This window comes from Oncorhynchus gorbuscha, linkage group LG09 (genome assembly GCF_021184085.1).
Source record: "Oncorhynchus gorbuscha isolate QuinsamMale2020 ecotype Even-year linkage group LG09, OgorEven_v1.0, whole genome shotgun sequence".
In the NCBI taxonomy this organism is placed as follows: Eukaryota; Metazoa; Chordata; class Actinopteri; order Salmoniformes; family Salmonidae; genus Oncorhynchus; species Oncorhynchus gorbuscha.
Genome location: NC_060181.1, coordinates 32,944,563 through 32,966,137, shown reverse-complemented (window position 1 = coordinate 32,966,137; position 21,575 = coordinate 32,944,563). Strand labels below are relative to the sequence as shown.

The 21,575-nt window shown below is 43.8% G+C and overlaps 1 protein-coding gene across 2 annotated transcripts; it reads left to right on the top strand.

The window, feature by feature from the left end:
• Positions 1 to 1,621: 1,621 nt before the first annotated feature.
• Positions 1,622 to 21,404, top strand: LOC124042774 (dysbindin-like). Of its 2 annotated transcripts, none has more exons than XM_046360881.1 (4): positions 1,622 to 1,933; positions 10,392 to 10,595; positions 12,234 to 12,359; positions 20,914 to 21,404. In XM_046360881.1, the coding sequence occupies exons 1-4, from the start codon at positions 1,888 to 1,890 to the stop codon at positions 21,120 to 21,122; spliced, it is 585 nt and encodes a 194-aa protein (XP_046216837.1). In that variant the 5' UTR covers positions 1,622 to 1,887; the 3' UTR covers positions 21,123 to 21,404. The 2 variants fall into 2 exon arrangements, with proteins under 2 accessions (XP_046216837.1, XP_046216835.1); XM_046360879.1 differs by having other exon boundaries at positions 12,225 to 12,359.
• The last annotated feature ends 171 nt before the right edge of the window (positions 21,405 to 21,575 follow it).

Genomic DNA, 21,575 nt, shown 5'->3' with positions numbered 1-21,575 from the left:
CTCTGCAGCAATAATCACTCACATGTTGAGAACTACTGTGCAACATGCTGGGACAAGGATTATATTCATAGAATTTGGTATAATACTGAATCTACGATTACAGAATTATTCGACAGAAAAACAAACATCCAGTACACAGTACTGTATGTCCTGAGAAAATGAGTCATTAACTTGTGAACCAATATGTGTGTTCATATCCCATTAGAATGTATGCACACATGACTGTAAGTCGCTTTGGATAAAAGCGTCTGCTAAATGGCATATATTATTATTATTAACTATGTCCAGTGGGTGCTCCCCTCCCCTTTCATAATCACCCCCTAGCTAATTGAGGGTCTTCATAAGTAATAATATAACATTTCCTGCTCCCTCCGGTCCCTCTTGTATGCATTGGTAAAAAGCTGTTGATAGTGGTGCAGGATGTTGCAATAGTTGTATAGACTGAGCCAGGCCTTGAGCTATTCTGAGTCATGAGGACCGAGGCCAGTGTTGACATTATGATGATAGAGGGTTATGAGGGAGGAGAGAAGAAGAGAGGCTGAGTTTTGTCCGGATGTTCAGCCTTATTGTGACAATGACAACACACATCATATCAGAGGTTCTTTTACTCCTCCTCATCTCTCTCTGTGGCGCGCGCACGCGCACACACACACACACACACACACACACACACACACACACACACTATTTGCCTCTCTCTTTCTCTCTCTGTTCTGAGTGCAGCTCCCCCTCACATGGGGCTCCCTAGTGGAGCTGCAGTCTAAGGCACTGCATCTCAGTGCAAGAGGCGTCACTACAGTCCCTGGTTTGAATCCAGGCTCTATCACATAGGGCGGCACAAAATGTCCCATAGGAGTCCCATAGGGCGGCACAAAATGGCCCTGCGCTGGCCGGGGTAGGCTGTCATTGTAAATAAGAATTTGTTTTTAACTGACTTGCCTAGTTAAATAAAGGTCAAATAAAATTAAAATATATATATATATATATGACTGTGGCTAAGGGTTCAATCCCAGCTCCTAGCTGTGTGATTGGTACATTCCTAGCTCCTAGCTGTGTGATTGGTACATTCTTAGCTCCTAGCTGTGTGATTGGTACATTCCTAGCTCCTAGCTGTGTGCTTGGTACATTCCTAGCTGTGTGATTGGTACATTCTTAGCTCCTAGCTGTGTGCTTGGTACATTCCTAGCTGTGTGATTGGTACATTCTTAGCTCCTACCTGTGTGATTGGTACATTCCTAGCTGTGTGATTGGTACATTCCTAGCTCCTAGCTGTGTGATTGGTACATTCTTAGCTCCTAGCTGTGTGATTGGTACATTCCCAGCTCCTAGATGTGTGATTGGTACATTCCCAGCTCCTAGCCGTGTGATTGGTACATTCCTAGCTCCTAGCTGTGTGATTGGTACATTCCCAGCTCCTAGCTGTGTGATTGGTACATTCCTAGCTCCTAGCTGTGTGATTGGTACATTCCCAGCTCCTAGCCGTGTAATTGATACATTCCCAGTTCCTAGCCATGTGATTGGTACATTCCCAGCTCCTAGCCATTTGATTGGTCCAGCTCCAAGCCGTGCTGAAGCCTCTCAGTCTGCACAGCCAGACCAGTCAGTCAGCCTGCAGGCAGCAGCTCTATACTTTCAGACAGCCAGTGTGTGTCGGGGAGAACATTGCTGTCGTGTTTCTGTGTAAGCGAGATTGCGTGTGTGTACTATTATATGTGCGTGTTTGCGTGTGTGAGTTAGTGGTTAAAGCAGCCTCTTAGGATGAGAGGCAGAGAGAGACAGACGGTGTTGTGATTGAGAGTTGGCAACATCGCCTCTCTGCCGCCTCACCCAGTCCTCATCCTGCCCTCCTCTCTCTTTCCTCTGGCTCTGATCTACAACACCGCTGGGATGTCTTCTTCTCCAGGATCCATGGACGGCAGCCAGAGGAATAGCTGTAGGTACCCACCATAGATATACATCCAGTATATATGTGTATAATACAGGGCTCTAGTTCTATTTCTATGGTACCGATGCCAGCTTGTCTTGGTTTATTTATTTGTTTAGTTTTTTTGTTTGTGTCGTGATGTCTACACACTAAGGTATCGGGGACTAGCAGATGTTGATCCATGCTTGATTATTAGATATTTTTGATATTTGTGGGTATGTGTCTTCTCCTTCTTTCTGGACTTTTTTTAAAAATCTGGCTTTCTTTTCCAGTTTTCATGGTCACAGTTGTCACGAAAATGTATTTTTTGGGGTGGTGGTAGATTAATTACTAAACGTGTTGGATTTAGTTTAAAACGTGTGGATTTCATTTCAAACATGTATGGAATTAATATCAACATTATTTGATGTCAAACGTTTGGAGTGAAGAGGATAAGATGCAAGCCTTCAACCACAACTGAACACATGCAGTAATAATCCGACAGATACATGTATTATCTATGAATAACACAAAGTCTGGGTGTGAAATTATTGGTGCTGTAGCCTCCAGTCATTGATGAGCACGCGCGCGCGATGACAGAATGTCTTAGTTGAGGCATGGATCAGATCTGTTGGAGCAGGATTTTTATTGCTTTCATTATTATTGCACTCCACTTCCCTCCTCCTTCTGCCCCTCCATCCATCCATCCATCCATCCCCCTCCTCCACATCCACTCCCTCCACTTCTCCCCCACCATGTTCTCCTCCAGCACAAGGTGCACCTGTGTAATGAGCATGCTGTTTAATCAACTTCTTGATATACCACACCTGTCAGGTGGATGGATTATCTTGGCAAAGGAGAAATGCTCACAGGGATGTAAACAAATTTGATCACAACATTTGGGAAAAATAAGCTTTTTGTGCTTATGGAACATTTCTGGGATCTTTAATTTCATCTCATGAGACATGGGACCAATACTTTACATGTTGCGGTTATATTTTTATTAAGTGTATAATCAAACATATTCTCTGCAGCAGTCATCATTACAATTTTGAAAACTATTGTGCAACACGCTGGGACAATAATGACATTCATAGAATGAAATACAACATAAAATGCGAAGCGTGTCCAGAGACTTTCATGTCCCATGGTCTATTAACACAGCCACTCATTTTGAGTGCAGAAGAAGATTGGATGGTTTCCGTGGGATGGTTTGACCATGTTTAGGAAAGAGATGCGACAGAGTTAAGAAAGGACAGGACAACAGGATAGAATAGGACAGAGTTAGGACAGGACAGAGTTAGGACAGGACAGAGTTAGGACAGGACATAGACAGAACAGAACAGGAACAGTTAGTGCTGGGTTAGCACTGGTTGTCCATCGGCCTTGAGAACGCTGCAAGAAGGAAGAGGAGGAAGACATCCATCTGGCACAATCTGTTAATTGTCCATAAATGTGTTTAAAATATGAGTTACTTAAGCAATAAGGCCCGAGGGGGTGTGATATATGGCCAATATACCACGGCTAAGGGATGTTCTTATGCATGACGCAACGTGGAGTGCTAGAACACAGTCCTTAGCCGTGGTATGTTGGCCATATATCACAACCCCCCCGAGGTGCCTTATTGCTATTATAAACTGGTTACCAACGTAATTAGAACAGTAAAAATAAATGGTTTGTCATACCCATGGTACAGAGGGCAGCAAGTAGCCTAGTGGTTGGAGCGTTGGACCAGTACCCGAAAGGTTGCAAGATCAAATCACTGAGCTGACAAGGTAAAAATCTGTCATTTTGCCCCTGAACAAGGCAGTTAACTGCAACGCAGATTTGAACATAAGAATTTGTTCTTAACTAACTTGCCTAGTTAAATAAAGATTTAAAAAATACAGTCTGATATACCTCAGTATTCAGGGATCAAACCACCCAGTTTATAATATTATTTATACAGCAGGTGGGTCTAATCCTGAATGCTGATTGGTGAAAGCGCATTCCAGCTGGTGTCTATTCCACAAATTACCACCGGCTAAATCTATGATGTTAAAATGGCTATTTACTCTGTTCCATCTGACTGCGCAATACACTGTCTCATCAGCCCATCTCCCCTATAAAAAGCATTCAGACATCTCACATTTATTTTAGAATAACAGTTCCTTTTCAACAGCAGAGATTTGTATAAACCTTGCTATCTGTCTCCGACATTTGCAACATTGTTTCAATATTCAAATTAGATCTCCAGCTGTCCCATAGTAATGAACATGTTGGAGTCGGGAGTCGGGATGAGACAGATGATAGGCAGGCAGAATGAACATTAGATTATTTAATGGCAGTGAATGTTTAATGATCTAATTTGGCTCTGCCAGCTCTCTCTTTAGGATGTTGAGTGGACCTAACAGTAGAGAGACTCAGTTTGCCCCCAGGTTCCCACTCCTATGCTCTCCTTGTCTGCACAAACCAAAGTAAAATGCAGATAGCCTGGGCACTGTGTTCCAATGAGTATTGTGTTGGAAACTCCTCTGTGAATGTGTGTGTGCTTGTGTGTGTGTGTGTGTGTTTGCTTTGCCATAATCAGTATAGCTTCTGTACGTACGCTGGTTGCAAATGAAGCTATTCAACAAAGCAAACAAAGACAGAGTAGTCTTGTCATTCTGGCGCCCCCCTCATAGTCATTTATCGGGTCACTTTGTCATGAGCAGCTCACCATCAGTTCCCTTTGTAATGAGGCGCTCAATAAGTGAATTAAATTCATCCTGGGTGACAGACGAGCACAGATGAGGATGCTGCTATCCCTAACCCTAACCCTAGCTTCATATCCACATGCTGGTTTACCCTAATCCTAACCCTAGGATCATGTCAACATCCCAGTTCAACCCTAAGCCTTGCCTCAACCACAACCCTAACACTAGGTTTATGTCCACATCCTGGTTCAACATTAACCCTATCCTCAACCACATCCAAGATGGCGTAGCAGTAGGACATGTGTGTTTATCCTTGTCTTATCCAGTGTTAATAGCTGGTCTTCTTCGTATATATCTTAATCTCTTTTCTATCTATGACATAAATATACTTTCCTGCAACCCACCTTACCCAATGTGTTACGGATCTGCTATTTTTATTCCATTAGGAGCTAGCCAGGTAACTAGCAACTAGTCTTTATTAGCCACGGATAGCAGTCTTTACCTTTTTCTCGGTCACCAGCCAGCCAGCCTTAGCTCGGACAGCACCTGCCTGTCTGCTCAGCACCATATCAACCCAGAGCATATCGGACTGCTTCTCTCTACCAATCACCGGATTCCTGCCGCTCTGGATCATTACACCGGATCAGCTAGCTAGCTGCAAATGAGTGGCTACTGTTAGCTAACACCTCTGTCCCGAAGCAAGCACCAGCTAGCCTTGAGCTAGCCTCGAGCTAGGCCCATATACCAGCTAATTCTAGGGCTATTCTAGGGCCTCCTTTGCCAATTGCCCTGGTGTTACTTCTATCGTTAGATGGATCATCACTGGAGGCTTCGGGCCATGGATCATCACTGGAGGCTTCGTGCCATGGATCATCACTGGAGGCCTGGTGCGTGGAGCCGGCACAGGATATCCTGGGCCATGGAGACGACCCAGAGGTCTGAAGTGCAGAGCTGGCACCACCCGTCCTGGCTGGATGCTCACTTTAGCCCAGCAAGTGCGGGGCGCTGGCACAGGACGCACTGGGCTGTGAAGGCGCACTGGAGGCATAGTGCGTAGAGCCGGCGCAGGATATACTGGGCCGTGGAGGCGGACGGGAAGTCTGGAGCGTAGAGCTGCCACAACGCGTCCTGGCTGGATGCTCACCCTAGCCCGGTAATTGCGGGGTGCTGGCACTGGACACACTGGGCTGTGAAGACGCACCGGAGACACAGTGCGCAGAGCCGGCGCAGGATATCCTGAGCCGAAGAGATGCACGACAGACCAGGGGCGCTGAGCCGGCAAAATCCGTCCTGGCTGAACGAGCACTCTAGCACGGCAAATGCAGGGAGCTGGCACAGAGCGCGCCGGGCTGTGGATGCGTACCGGCGACACAGTACGTGTAACGGCAAAGCATGGTGCCTGAAGGGTCACACGCTCCTTAAAGCGAGTGCTGGGAGTTGGCTCTCGTCTGCAACCTGGCTCCGCCAGCCACCCCGTGTGCCCCCCGCAAAAAAATGTTTGGGGGCTGCATCTCATGCTTGCGTCGAGGTCGCGAACCCCGGTGTCGTCGTTGTTCCTCCCTCGCTGCCTCCGTCTGCTCCCATGAAAGGTGATCCATACCAGCCTGGACCTCCTCCCACATCCAGGATCCTTAACCATCTAATATATCCTCCCATGTCCAGTATGTCCTCCACTCACTTTTCTCCCTGGACCAGGATCCCTGCTCTTCCTGGCCACGCTGCTTGGTCCTTTGGTGGTGGAATCTTCTGTTACGTCCGTCGTTAGAAGGAGACCAAGGCACAGCGTGGTAAGTGTACATCTTTCTTTATTAAGATGAACACCAACAAAACAACAAAAGAATACATGAACGTAACGTTCTGCAGGCTACCTAGTAACTGTGCAAAAACAAGATCCCACAAACTAGGGTGAAAAACAGGCTGCCTAAGTATGATCCCCAATCAGAGACAACGATAGACAGCTGCCTCTGATTGGGAACCATACCCGGCCAACAAAGAAATAGAAAACTAGAATGCCCACCCAAATCACACCCTGACCTAACCAAATAGAGAAATAAAAAGGCTCTCTAAGGTCAGGGCGTGACACCTAGACCCTTTATTGTTTACACGGAGCCCCGCGATCCATCATGACTGGACTGCCGATGTGATCACTCGAGGTGGTCTCAACAGGCTATTCTGTTACTATGTCGCCGAAGAACCATCTACTAGCCTGGGCAGCTAGCTTTTCTGAACACTGTGTCCCCTGCTCCCCTAGCGTAGTAGTGACTACCGAACAGCACCCTCACTCACAAATTGCTGCTCTTTTGACCCTATGATCACTCAGCTACACAGCTGATGCCTCCTGGACTGTTTCAATAACACGGTACCTCATTTTGTTTACCTGTCGGCCCCAGCCTCAAACTCAGGTCCTGTATGTACCTAACTGACCCGCTCTGCCCATTCATCACCATTTACCCGTTGTCTTAGCTCTCTTGATCAACACCTGTGTTTGCTTTATGCATCTCTCTAATGTCAATATGCCTTGTCTACTGCTGTCTTGGCTAGTTCTTCATGTTTTATTTCACTGTAGAGCCCTCAGTGCTGCTCAAAATGCCTTAGAAATCTATTTTGTTCCACCCCACACACATGCCAAGACCTCACCTGGCTTAACTGGTGCCTCCAGAGACGAAACCTTTCTCAACGTCGCTCAAAGCCTAGGTTTACCTCCACTGTACTCACATCCTACCATACCATTGTCTGTACATTATGCCCTGAATCTATTCTACCACACCCAGTGGTGGGTAGTTCTTATCGCCTTTAGCCGTACCCTTATTCTACTCCTCCTCTGATCCTCTGGTGATGTAGAGGTTAACCCAGGCCCTGTAGCCCCCAGTTCCACTCCTATTCCCCAGGCACTATCATTTGTTGACTTCTGTAACCGTAAAAGCCTTGGTTTCATGCATGTTAACATCAGAAGCCTCCTCCCTAAGTTTGTTTTATTCACTGCTTTAGCACACACCGCCAACCCTGATGTCCTTGCCGTGTCTGAATCCTGGATTAGGAAGGACACCAAAAATTCTGAAATTTCCATCACCAACTACAACATTTTCCGCCAGGATAGAACTCCCAAAGGGAGTGGAGTTGCAACCTACTGCAGAGATAGCCTGCAGAGTTCTATCATGCTATCCAGGTCTGTGCCCAAAGAGTTCGAGCTTCTACTTTAAAAAATCCACCTTTCCAGAAATAAGTCTCTCACTGTTGCCGCTTGTTATAAACCCCCATGGACACCATATGTGAATTAATTGCCCCCATTTATCTTCAGAGTTTGTACTGTTAGGTGACCTAAACTGGGATATGCTTAACACCCCAGCCATCCTACAATCTAAGATAGATGCCCTCAATCACACACAAATTATCAAGGAACCTACCAGGTACAACCCTAAATCCGTAAACACGGACACCCTCATAGATATCATCCTGATCAACCTGCCCTCTAAATACACCTCTGCTGTCTTCAACCAGGATCTCAGCAATCACTGCCTCATTGCCTGCGTCCGTAATGATTCCGCGGTCAAACGACCACCCCTCATCCCTGTCAAACGCTCCCTAAAACACTTCAGTGAACAGGCCTTTCTAATCGACCTGGCCCGGGTATCCTGTAAGGATATTGACCTCATTCCATCAGTAGAGGACGCCTGGTTATTCTTTAAAAGTGATATCCTCACCATCTTAAATAAGCATGCCCCATTCAAAACATTTAGAACTAAGAACAGATATAGCCCTTTGTTCACTCCAGATTTGACTATCATTTGACAATCATTTGAGCTGATGTGTTTCAGAAGAATAAAGGAGGGAAACTGTATTGTCCTGTATTGTGAATAATGTGTCCTCGTAAATGATGTTTATTGCTCATCTGTTGCCTCTGTTGTGGGATGTGCTTGCATTAGCTTTCTTTCCACTCGTGGTCTAGACGAGGTTAGCTCGACTGTGTAGTCACAACATTCTAAATGCAGCGCTGCAATCAGATAATGATGTCCAGTTAAATAGGGGCCCAACCAAAACCCTCTCACAGAATGCTAATATACTTTTACTGCTTACATGCTTCACCGGTGCACCTTGGTCATCCATTTTCATTACAACCCACTAAGAGTTATTATGGAGTAATAGTAGTACATACACATCTGTTTATTGGTTAGGGTGGAATATGTTTGGAGGTAATACTAATGTCTATAAATACAGATTTTTCTATCAGTCAACACACAAATATCTTATTTGACAGCATATACGGTGACTAACATGATTCAATTATCTTGGCACAGTCCACATGACTCATTTCATATTTATAACATGCGTGCAGTTTTATTATGTCAAGATGAGTGGAGACACAATCTACAAGGACAGAATATCTTTATTTCTTAGGGTTAACAAAGTCCGAGCCAACCAACCACAGTAATGAATCACACTTGAGTCCCTTAGGAATCTCACTATTTTTAATTAATCCTCAAACAAAACACGACCCACACATGTATGCATTTAAAGACACACCGACGCGCACGCACGCACGCACGCACGCACGCACGCACGCACACACACACACACACACACACACACACACACACACTTCTGAAAAGTGTGGAAGGAACACAACAGACTCGGCAGCACCCATACAACGAGAAAGCGTGGAAGCTGCTGATAATGGGGACGTCAACTGCACCCTCTCTCTTTCTTTCTCTTTCTCCCTCTCGATCTATCCCAGTCTCCGTCTTCCTTTCTCTGTCTCTCTCTCGATCTATCCCAGTCTCCGTCTTCCTTTCTCTGTCTCTCTCTCGATCTATCCCAGTCTCCCTCTTCCTTTCTCTTTCTCCCTCTCGATCTATCCCAGTCTCCCTCTTCCTTTCTCTGTCTCCCTCTCGATCTATCCCAGTCTCCCTCTTCCTTTCTCTGTCTCTCTCTCGATCTATCCCAGTCTCCCTCTTCCTTTCTCTCTCTCCCTTTTGTGTCTTATATAATGGTCTTTCCCTGTCTGGGAGAAACAGTCAGCTGAAGTGACACTGTGTCATCTAAACCTCCACACTCTGTCATCGTCCAGACAGACAGACATGGTTAGTTGCTGCTCTGTCATCGTCCAGACAGATAGAGATGGTCAGTATTTGCTCTGTCATCATCCAGACAGACAGAGATGGTCAGTTGCTGCTCTGTCATCGCCCAGACAGACAGAGATGGTCAGTTGCTTCTCTGTCATCGCCCAGACAGACAGAGATGGTCAGTTGTTGCTCTGTCATCGTCCAGACAGACAGAGATGGTAAGTTGCTGCTCTGTCATCGCCCAGACAGAAAGAGATGGTCAGTTGCTATCCAAAAGCCCAAGCTCTAGGGCAACTGACATCGAACTAGTGTATATGGGATGCTGTACATACATGTAATCCACGCTAGTAACCATTCATTGTAATTTGAGTGCTGTGAAATTGTGAAATTTATTTTAGTGTAAGAGCTGTTTGAAAAGACCGCCTAAAATTGTATCCTGTTTTGGTGGGACGGAGTTTTGGACTGCCCGGTGACTAGACCAATAAGAAAGAGAGTTCCTAACCTTTCTGCCAATAACAGCTAGTTTTCAGTTTTCCCCTCTCCACTCAGACCAGTCCAGGAAAGTCTGAGCAAAATTCTTGCTTTAGAAACTGCTTGTTGCTAAGAAGCTATTTTTGTTTCTTTTTGACCATTTTAATTCAAAACAAATACAGTAAGATAATTCATTTTTACTCAGAAATGATTTACTATTGAAATAAAAACGTCTGCAATGGACCTTTAAATGAAAAGTGTAAATATCTCGGCTCTGTGTAGCAGAGAAGGTGCCACCCCACGTGAAGGAGGTTGAGCCTGCCCAGGTGAAGCCAAAGGAGGTGGAGCCTGGCCAGTTTAAGCTAAAGGAGGCGGAGCTTGCCCAGGCAAAGATGAAGGAGAGGCAGAAATTCTTTGAAGAGGCATTCCAGCAAGACATGGATCAGTACCTGTCCACCGGCTACCTGCAGATCAGTGAGAGGAGAGGTGAGAGCCCCACATGAACCATAACCTCTTACCATCTGCAATGGAGAAGTGACAGATGGGTTGTGTGTGTGTGTGTGTGTGTGTGTGTGTGTGTGTGTGTGTGTGTGTGTGTGTGTGTGTGTGTGTGTGTGTGTGTGTGTGTGTGTGTGTGTGTGTGTGTGTGTGTGTGTGTGTGTGTGTGTGTGTGTGTGTGTGTGTGTGTGTGTGTGTGTGTGTGTGTGTGTGTGTGCTGGCGAGTTTCCAATGAGGATTTACTCCAGTGTTTTACCCAAAAGGCTCAGACATTTTTTGTTGTTGTCTTACTGGGCCATGGCTCCAGCGGACATGCGGACCTTCACCTTCTCACAAAGCAACATATTTGAATGATGCAAAGGTTGTTGATTCTACGTACCAGAAGTCTTTAGTATCGCACTCCTGATGGAAACACAATGACAGCTCACCTTAACATAAAACACTGGCGACCCACAGGTGTGGGGGTAAGTCTCATTGGAAAAGCACCCTTTTGTGTGTGTATGTGTGCGTGGGGCTGGGTAATAACAGTTCAAATCAAATCCAACTTTATTTGTCCCTTGCGCCGAATACAACAGGTAGACCTTACCGTGAAATGCTTACTTACAAGCCCTTGACCAACAGTGCAATTCAAGAAAGAGTTAAGAAAATATTTACCAAGTACATTAAAGTAAAAATGATTTAAAAAGTAACACAATAAAATAACAATAATGAGGCTATATACAGGGGCTATTGGTACCGAGCCAATGTGCGAGGGTACAGGTTAGTCAAGGTAAATTGTACATGTACAGTAGGTAGGGCTTAAGTGACTTTACATAGATAACAGTGAGTAGCAGCAGTGTAATAACAAATGGAAGAGGGTGTCAATGTAAATAGTCTGTGTGGCCATTTAATTAATTGTTCAGCAGTCTTACGGCTTGGGGGTAGAAGCTGTTAGGGAGCCTTTTGGACCTAGACTTGACGCTCTGGTACCGCTTGGCAAGCAGTAGCAGAGAGAACAGTATATGACTTGGGTGACAATTTGACAGTTCCCTCTCTCTCTTTACTCTGCACACCCTGCTGCCCTGCCCTGCTCTCCTCGTATCCTTGAGGTACGCCGTCTCAGCTGTCAATCATACCTCACAGTGTACTGTGTGTTTGTGACGCATGCAACACGTGATCTTAACACCGGTATAACAACAGATACGGTTCCTGCAAGGTGATGAATCCAGGACATTTATAGAACCAGGATAGAACCCTACAGACACCAGCCTGGAATCATTTCAGACAGGATAGAACCCTATACTCCTGCCTGGAATCATTTCAGACAGGATAGAACCCTATACTCCTGCCTGGAATCATTTCAGACAGGATAGAACCCTATACTCCTTGCCTGGAATCATTTCAGACAGGATAGAATCCTGCAGACTAGCTAGCTAGCATGCAAGAGTTTGTTGTGGATTCCAAGATTACCCAGTTTTAGCCAAGAGCAGTTCGATGGTTTTACCAAGGTTATTATTTCTTCCTTAGTGTGTTTGAGAGGTTTAAAACATAAAAAGGCTCTTCCTGGACTCAGCGCCTTGCCGTTGCATTCTTGGTTTTGTATGCATTGGTGACTAACACCTGTGTCTTGCTGCTCAGGGCCAATAGGAAGCTTTTCGTCCATGGAGGTGAACGTGGACATGCTGGAGCAGATGGACCTGTCCGACCATGAGAGCTTTGACGTCTTCCTCCTCTCTGGGGGAGAGGACAACAACGCTGCCTCCCCCATGCTAGGTATGACACACAGACCCAGACACACACTCAAACAGACATGCACAGTCAGACCATCAAATAATTAGGATATACAGTCGGTGCCAAACGTTTTGAGAATGACACAAGTATTAATTTCCACAAAGTTTGCTGCTTCAGTGTCTTTAGATATTTTTGTCAGGTGTTACTATGGATACTGAAGTATAATTACAAGCATTTTCATAAGTGTCAAATACTTTTATTGACAATTATATGAAGTTGATGCAAAGATATTTGCAGTGTTGACACTTCTTTTTCAAGACCTCTGCAATCCTCCCTGGCATGCTGTTAATTAACTTCTGGGCTACATCCTGACTGATGGCAGCCCATTGTTGCATAATCAATGCTTGGAGTTTGTCAGAATTTGTGGGGTTTTGTTTGTCCACCTGCCTCTTGAGGATTGACCACACGTTCTCAATGGGATTAAGGTCTGGGGAGTTCCCTTGCCAAGGACCCAAAATATCAATGTTTTGTTCCACGAGCCACTTAGTTATCACTTTTGCCTTATGGCAAGGCACTCCGTCATGCTGGAAAAGGCATTGTTCATCACCAAACTGTTCCTGTATGGTTGGGAGAAGTTGCTCTCGGAGGATGTGTTGTACCATTCTTTATTCATGGCTGTGTTCTTAGGCAAAATTGAGAGTGAGCCCACTCCCTTGGCTGAGAAGCAACCCCACACATGAATGATCTCAGGATGCTTTACTGTTGGCATGACACATGACTGATGGTAGCGCTCACCTTGTCTTCTCCGGACAAGCTTTTTTCCAGATGCCCCAAACAATCGGAAGGGGGATTCATCAGAGAAAATGACTTTACCCAGTCCAATCCTTGTACCTTTTGCAGAATATCAGTCTGTCCCTGATGTTTTTCCTGGAGAGAAGTGGCTTCTTTGCTGCCCTTCTTGACAGAGGAAGAACAATGATGCCAAGCACCACCCTCCTTTTGAAGCTTCCAGTCTGTTATTTGAACTCAATCAGCATGACAGAGTGATCTCTAGCCTTGTCCTCATTAACACTCACACCTGTGTTAACGAGAGAATCATTGACATGATGTCAGCTGGTCCCTTTGTGGCAGGGCTGAAATGCAGTGGAAATGTTTTGGGGCGATTCAGTTCATTTGCATGGCAAAGAGGGACTTTGCAATTAATTGCAATTCATCTGATCACTCTTCATAACATTCTGGAGAATATGCAAATTGCCATCATACAAAATGAGGCAGCAGACTGTGAATATAATATTGGTGCCATTCTGAAAACTTTTGGCCACGACTGTACATTACTTTTACAGAATTTCCACCTGGGTGAGGATATTGGAAATGTAATCAAAACCTATTGGATGACAACTTATTTTTTAACTAGGACAGAATCATTTATAAGATCATTTTTCCGACATAATATAGGTACAGCAGATACCCTTATTGTATGGGACACTTTTCAATGTGCCTTTAGGGGCCATGCAATTCAAATCAAATCAAATGTTATTGGTCACATACACATGGTTTGCAGAAGTTAATGTGAGTGTAGCGAAATGCTTGTGCTTCTAGTTCCGACAGTGCAGTAATATCTAACAAATAATCTAACAATTCCACAACAACTACCTTATACACACAATTGTAAAGGGATGGAATAATAATATGTACATATAAATATATGGATGAGCGATGGCCGAGCGGTATTGGCAAGATGCAGTAGATGGTATAAAATACAGTATATACATATGAGATGACTAATGTAAGATATGTAAAGTGACTAGTGTTCCATTTATTAAAGTGGCCAATGATTTGAGTCTGTATGTTGGCAGCAGCCTCTTTGTTAGTGATGGCTTTTTAACAGTCTGATGGTCTTGAGATAGAAGCAGTTTTTCAGTCTCTCGGTCCCAGCTTTGATGCACCTGTACTGACCTCGCCTGGATGGTAGAGGGGTGAACAAGCAGTGGCTCGGGTGGTTCTTGATATTTTCGGCCTTCCTGTGACATTGGGTGCTGTAGGTGTTCTGGAGGACAGGTAGTTTGCCCCCGGTGATGCGGTGTGCAGACCACACTACCCTCTGGAGAGCCTTGCAGTTGATGGCGGTGCAGTTGCCGTACCAGGTGATGATACAGCCCGACAGGATGCTATCAATTGTGCATCTGTAAAAGTTTGTGAGGGTTTTAGGTGACAAGCCAAATTTCTTCAGCCTGCTGAGGTTGAATAGCCACCATGGTGGACCATTTCAGTTTGTCCGTGATGTGTACTCCGAGGAAGTTAAACCTTTCCACCTTCTCCACTGCTGTCCTGTCGATGTGGATAGGGGGTGCTCCCTCTGCTGTTTCCTGAAGTCCACGATCATCTCCTTTTTTTTGTTGACGTTGATTGAGAGATTGTTTTCCTGATACCACACTCTGAGTGCCCTCACCTCCTCCCTGTAGGCTGTCCTGTCACTGTTGGTTATCAAGCTCACTAGTGTTGTGTCATCTGCAAACTTGATGAATAAGTTGGAGGTGTGCATGGCCACGCAATCATGGGTGAACAGGGAGCACAGGAGGGGGCTGAGCACCCATGTGGGGCCCCAGTGTTGGGGATCAGCGAAGTGGAGATGTTGTTTCCTACCTTCACCACCTGGGGATGGCATTTCAGAAAGTCCAGGACCCAATTGCACAGGGAGGGGTCGAGACCCAGAGCCTTAATTTTGATGATGAGCTTGGATGGTACTATGGTGTTGAATGTTGAGCTGTAGTCAATGAACAGCATTCTTACATACGTAGGTATTCCTCTTGTCCAGATGGGATAGGGCAGTGTGCAGTGTGATGGTGATTGCATCGTCTGTGGAACTGTGGGGATAGTATGCAAACTCAAGTGGGTCTAGCGTGGCAGGTAAGGTGGAGGTGATACGATCCTTGACTAGTCTCTCAAAGCATTTTATGATGATAGAAGTGAGCGTTACGGGGCGATAGTAATTTAGGATTTCAGTTATCTTCGCCTTATTTGGTACAAGAACAATGGTGGCCATCTTAAAGGATGTGGGGACAGCAGACTGGGATACTCATCTTTCAAATTTAGGTCAAAATAATTCATATTTTCCCCACAACACTGTCTTAGCAGAGAGGCCACCACCCCCACCCAGGAGCAAGACACTTTGAGGACAGCAGCTCACAGGCCACATAAGGGCCAGAGTAGGAGCTAAGACACTGAACAGACCCAAACCCTGAGAGGATGGGAGCTAAGATACTGAACAGACCGAAACCCTGAGAAGATGGGAGCTAGAATACTGAACAGACCGAAACCCTGAGAGGATGGGAGCTAAAACACTGAACAGACTGAAACCCTGAGAAGATGGGAGCTAAGACACTGAACAGACTGAAACCCTGAGAAGATGGGAGCTAAGACACTGAACAGACTGAAACCCTGAGAAGATGGGAGCTAAGACACTGAACAGACCGAAACCCTGGGAGGATGGGAGCTAAGACACTGAACAGACCGAAACCCTGGGAGGATGGGAGCTAAGACACTGAACAGACCGAAACCCTGAGAAGATGGGAGCTAGAATACTGAACAGACCGAAACCCTGAGAGGATGGGAGCTAAAACACTGAACAGACTGAAACCCTGAGAAGATGGGAGCTAAGACACTGAACAGACTGAAACCCTGAGAAGATGGGAGCTAAGACACTGAACAGACTGAAACCCTGAGAAGATGGGAGCTAAGACACTGAACAGACCGAAACCCTGGGAGGATGGGAGCTAAGACACTGAACAGACCGAAACCCTGGGAGGATGGGAGCTAAGACACTGAACAGACCGAAACCCTGAGAAGATGGGAGCTAGAATACTGAACAGACCGAAACCCTGAGAGGATGGGAGCTAAGACACTGAACAGACCGAAACCCTGAGAGGATGGGAGCTAAGACACTGAACAGACCGAAACCCTTGGAGGATGGGAGCTAAGACACTGAACAGACCGAAACCCTGGGAGGATGGGAGCTAAGACACTGAACAGACCGAAACCCTGAGAGGATGGGAGCTAGAATATTGAACAGACCGAAACCCTGAGAGGATGGGAGCTAAGACACTGAACAGACCAAAACCCTGGGAGGATGGGAGATAAGACACTGAACAGACCGAAACCCTGAGAAGATGGGAGCTAGAATACTGAACAGACCGAAACCCTGAGAGGATGGGAGCTAAGACACTGAACAGACAGAAACCCTGAGAGGATGGGAGCTAAGACACTGAACAGACCGAAACTGAGCGGAATATATGCTATACACTGGATGCATGGAGGAAGAGATACATAATTTATGTTTCCTGAATTTTCATCCTTTTCTGTAAAGAAATAACTCCATGTTGAACATTGTGGTTACAGTATTATTCCCCCATAATCTCTCGACTTGGTAATAAACATTTCACCCTGAAATTAGTCACCCATGATTCACCAAACAATATTTTATATAATATCTCCACTAACCAAAGATAATTGTAAGGATTTTAAAAAATAATGTCAAATTAAAAGCAGAAAGATTCATGTAAATGCAAATTACAGAAGAGGAACTTATTGATGCAATTAAATCCTTCAAGTCCCAGAAAACTCCAGTTGAGGTATACCAAACCTTTTTAGATGTACTCAGAGCACCGTTATTAGCATGTTTTAACCACTGCTATAAAATGGTAGATTATCAGATACTCATAATTACTGAAACAGGACCCAAGTGATAAATATAAAGATTCAGTCCATTAAAAAAATGAAGGCTCCTTACACATCAGTGTTGTGATACAAACATTTTTGCAAAATGCATAGCACATAGAATTAAAAAGGTAATGTCCGATATTATTCATACTAATCAGACAGGGTTTTTACATGGACGATATATTGGAGATAATACCGTATAAGACTGGAAGTACTGGAAACAATAGAACACTATGAAAAATCTGGGCAACCAGGCCTGGTATTCATAGCTGACTTTGAAAATGATTTTAATAAAGTACGACTGGAATTGATATAGAAATGCCTGGAATATATACATTTTGGAGAATCTTGTTTACAATAGGTTAAAGTTATGTATAGTAACCCTAGGTGTGAAATAGTAAATAATGGCTACTTCTCAGAAAGTATTAAACTGTCAAGAGGAGTAAAACAAGGTTGTCCACTATCGGCATATCTATTTATTATGATCATCGAAATGTTAGTTATTAAAATCAGATCCAACAGTAATATCAAGGGATTAGAAATCCAGGGCTTAAAAACGAAGGTGTCATTGTACACTGATGATTCATGTTTACTTTTAAATCCACAATTAGGATCCCTCCACAGCTTCATATAAGATCTAGATATTTTTTCTAACCTCTCAGGATTACAACCAAAGTGTGCTATATTACATATTGGATAACTAAAGAAGACAACTTCTACATTACTGTGTAGTTTACCAATACAATGGTCTGGCTTGGAAGTGGACATACTCAGTATTTATATCCCGAAAGAAAGAATGGATCTCACAACAAGGAAAAAACCTGTCTATTTGTGGAAAAATCACCCTGATTAACTCTTTAGTCATAACCCAGTTGACCGATTTTCTTAAGGCCTAGCCTACACCTAGCTACTAGTTTTTTAAATTTATTATATGAGCAAAAAAATTTCATTTTATTTGGAACGGCAAGCCAGACAAAATTAAAAGGGCCTATTTATATAATGAATATGAATTTAGAGGGCAGAAATTATTAAAAATGAAAGCATTAGACTTCTCACTAAAGGCTTCAGTCATACATACACTTAAATCCAACTGGTTCACTAGCAGATTAGTCAAAATTGCCTTATTTAAGAATAGCCATTTTCCCTTTTTTCAGATTACAATCTCTCACTTTCGGGTATTTGAAAATTAAATAATCTAAAAAATATCGCTGTAAAGTTACTTGCAATGTCAGTTTAATCCACCAGAAAAGACAGAACAAATATTACAACAAATATTAAGTTAAGTTAAACTCAAATATAGTGATTGATACAAAAAAAGCATTTTTGCAGGATTCTTTATTTAAAAAATGGTATAATCTTTGTAAGTGATATCATAAATATATGGAAATGTATTACAACCAACTAATTTCCTCATTACCGCAAAAATGGAAGAGGCAAGTGGAAGGGAGAGAAAGTAAAGGAACTTCTCTGCATTAAAGACCAAAATTGGTTTTAAAAAACTGTGATAAATAAAAAAGTATACCAGTTTAATTTGAGGACCAACAAATGAACAGCTGTGCCATATAGATAGCAAAATCATTGGGAAGAGATCTCCGATTTACCGATTCCATGGCACATGATATACAAAACGACACTGGATTTAAAATTTTGTTTTTCAATTTAAATTATTATACAAAATTCTTGCAACTAATAGAATGTTATATATATGGGGGATACAATCTTCCCACAGATTTGGCTGCGAAGAGACAGAATTATTAAATCATTTGTTTTGTTTTTTGCATATAGGTTGAAAAATATAAGGCAAATATAAATCAAAACTGGATGGTCTTCAGAGATAGATGGGAGGGGTTGAGGGCAGCTGAAGGGTGGGACTAAAAACTAAACTGGATGGTCTTCAGAGATAGATGGGAGGGGTTGAGGGCAGCTGAAGGGTGGGACTAAAAACAAACAAAAGAAAGCTATTGTAAAATATACAGTGTCTGTAAAATGTATATGGTATATAGTATATACAAGCTGGAAGTAGAAGCCTAAGTGTTGTTGTCCATTAGTTTATTCCAATTAGGGGAGGGGTGGTAATGTTAGGGGAAAATAATAAAGGAAAATATATTTTAAAAATATATATTTTATATACACTACCGGTAAAAAGTTTTAGAACACCTACTCATTCAAGGGGTTGTCTTTATTCTTACTATGTTCTACATTGTAGAATAATAGTGAAGACATCAAAACTATGAAATAACACCCATGGAATCATGTGGTAACCAAAACAGTGTTAAAGAAATAAAAATATGTTTTATATTCTTCAAAATAGCCACCCTTTATTTGATGACAGCTTTGCCCACTCTTGGCATTCTCTCAACCAGCTTCACCTGGAATGCTTTTCCAACTGTCTTGAATATGCTGAGCACTTGTTGGCTGCTTTTCCTTCACTCCGCGGTCCGACTCATTCCAAACCATCTCAATATGGTTGAGGTCGGGGGATTGTGGAGGCCAGGTCATCTGATGCAGCACTCCATCACTCATTGTCCTGTTGAAAAACAAATGATAGTCCCACTAAGGCCAAACCAGATGGGATGGCGTATCGCTGCAAAATGCTGTGGTAGCCATGCTGGTTAAGTGTGCCTTGAATTCTAAATAAATCACAGACAATGTTACCAGCAAACCACCATCACACTTCCTCCTCCTCCATGCTTCATGGTGGGAACCACATATACAGAGATAATCTGTTCACCTACTGTCTCACGAACCAAAAAATCTCAAATTTGGACTCATCAAAGCAAAGGATAGATTTCCACAGGTCTAATGTCCATTGCTCGTGTTTCTTGGTCCAAGCAAGTTTCTTCTTCTTATTGGTGCCCTTTAGTAGTTGTTTCTTTGCAGCAATTCGACCATGAAGGCCTGATTCACACCGTCTCCTCTGAACAGTTGATGTTGAGATGTGTCTGTTACTTGAACTCTGTGAAGCATTTATTTGGCTGCAGTTAATTGCCGATTTCTGAGGCTAGTTACTCTAATAAACTCATCCTCTGCAGCAGATGTGACTCTGGGTCTTCCTTTCCTGTGGCGGTCCTCATGAGAGCCAGTTTCATCATAGCGCTTGATGGTTTTTGCGACTGCACACAAAAGTTCTTCAAATTCTCCGGATTGACTGACCTTTATGTCTTATAATAATGACGGAGTGTCGTTTCTCTTTGCTTATTTTAACTGTTCTTGCCATAATATGGACTTGGTCTTTACCAAATAAGGCTGCCTTGTCACAACACAACTGATTAGCTTGAAAGCATTAAGAAGTAAAGAAATTCCACAAATGAACAAGGCACAGCTGTTAATTGAAATGCATTCCAGGTGACTACATCAAATCAAAGTTTATTTGTTACGTACGCTGAATACACCACCTTACTTACAGGCTCTAACCAATAGTGCAAAAATGGTATGAGGTGAACAATAGGTAAGTAAAGAAATAAAACAGTAGTGAGGCTATAAAAGTAGTGAGGCTACATACAGACACCGGTTAGTCAGTCTGATTGAGGTAGTATGCACATGTAGATATGGTTAAAGTGACTATGCATATATGATGAACAGAGTAGCAGTAGTGTAAAGAGGGGTTGGCGGGTGGTGGGTGGTCGGGACACAATGCAGATAGCCCGGTTAGCCACTGTGCGGGAGCACTGGTTGGTAGCCATTTGATTACCTGTTCAGGAGTCTTATGGCTTGGGGGTAAGAACCATTTTGTCTTAGACTTGGCACACCGGTACCGCTTGCCATGCCATATTTTTTAAAACATGTTTTATTTTATAACAGACATGCACAGTAAACAGCAACTTCATAGTTTGATTCACTGGCACTGCATAAAAACGTCTCTCCTCCGTATGTCTCTCAGGTCCAGACGTTGACTCGTTAACCACAGAGTTCACCCTGCAGGTTCCCACCCAGGCTGAGCTAGGAAACAAGCTGTCCTCCCTCTCCTCCACATGCACTGACAGCCAGGCCACAGAGGCTGGGGACGATGATGAAGAGGATGAAGGGGGGAGGGAGGACAGCAGCCACCGTCCTGTTGGGGTGCAGAGGTTCCCCCCAACACTGTCCTAGCAGAGAGGCCACCACCCCCCACCCAAAAGCAAGACACTTAACACTGGGGACAGCAGCTCACAGGCCACATAAGGGCCAGAGTAGGAGCTAAGACAATGAACAGACCGAAACTGAGCGGAATATATGCTATGCACTGGATGCATGGAGGAAGAGATGCGTAATTTATGTGTCCTGTATTTTCATCCATTTCTGGAAAGAAATAACTCCATGTTGAACATTGTGGTTACAGTATTATTCCCCCATAATCTCTCGACTTGGTAATAAATATTTCACCACCCTGTACTACCATTTCTCATACTGAGACCGTAGAAGTTATTTCATAATGAAATGAAACTGGAATAGAATGACCCTGTTTCATAGTCTCCCTCCATGAGTCTTGATTTCTAACTTTTAAAAGATCCTTCTTTAACCTGTCCCCTCCCCTTCATATACACTGATCAAAGTGGATTTAAC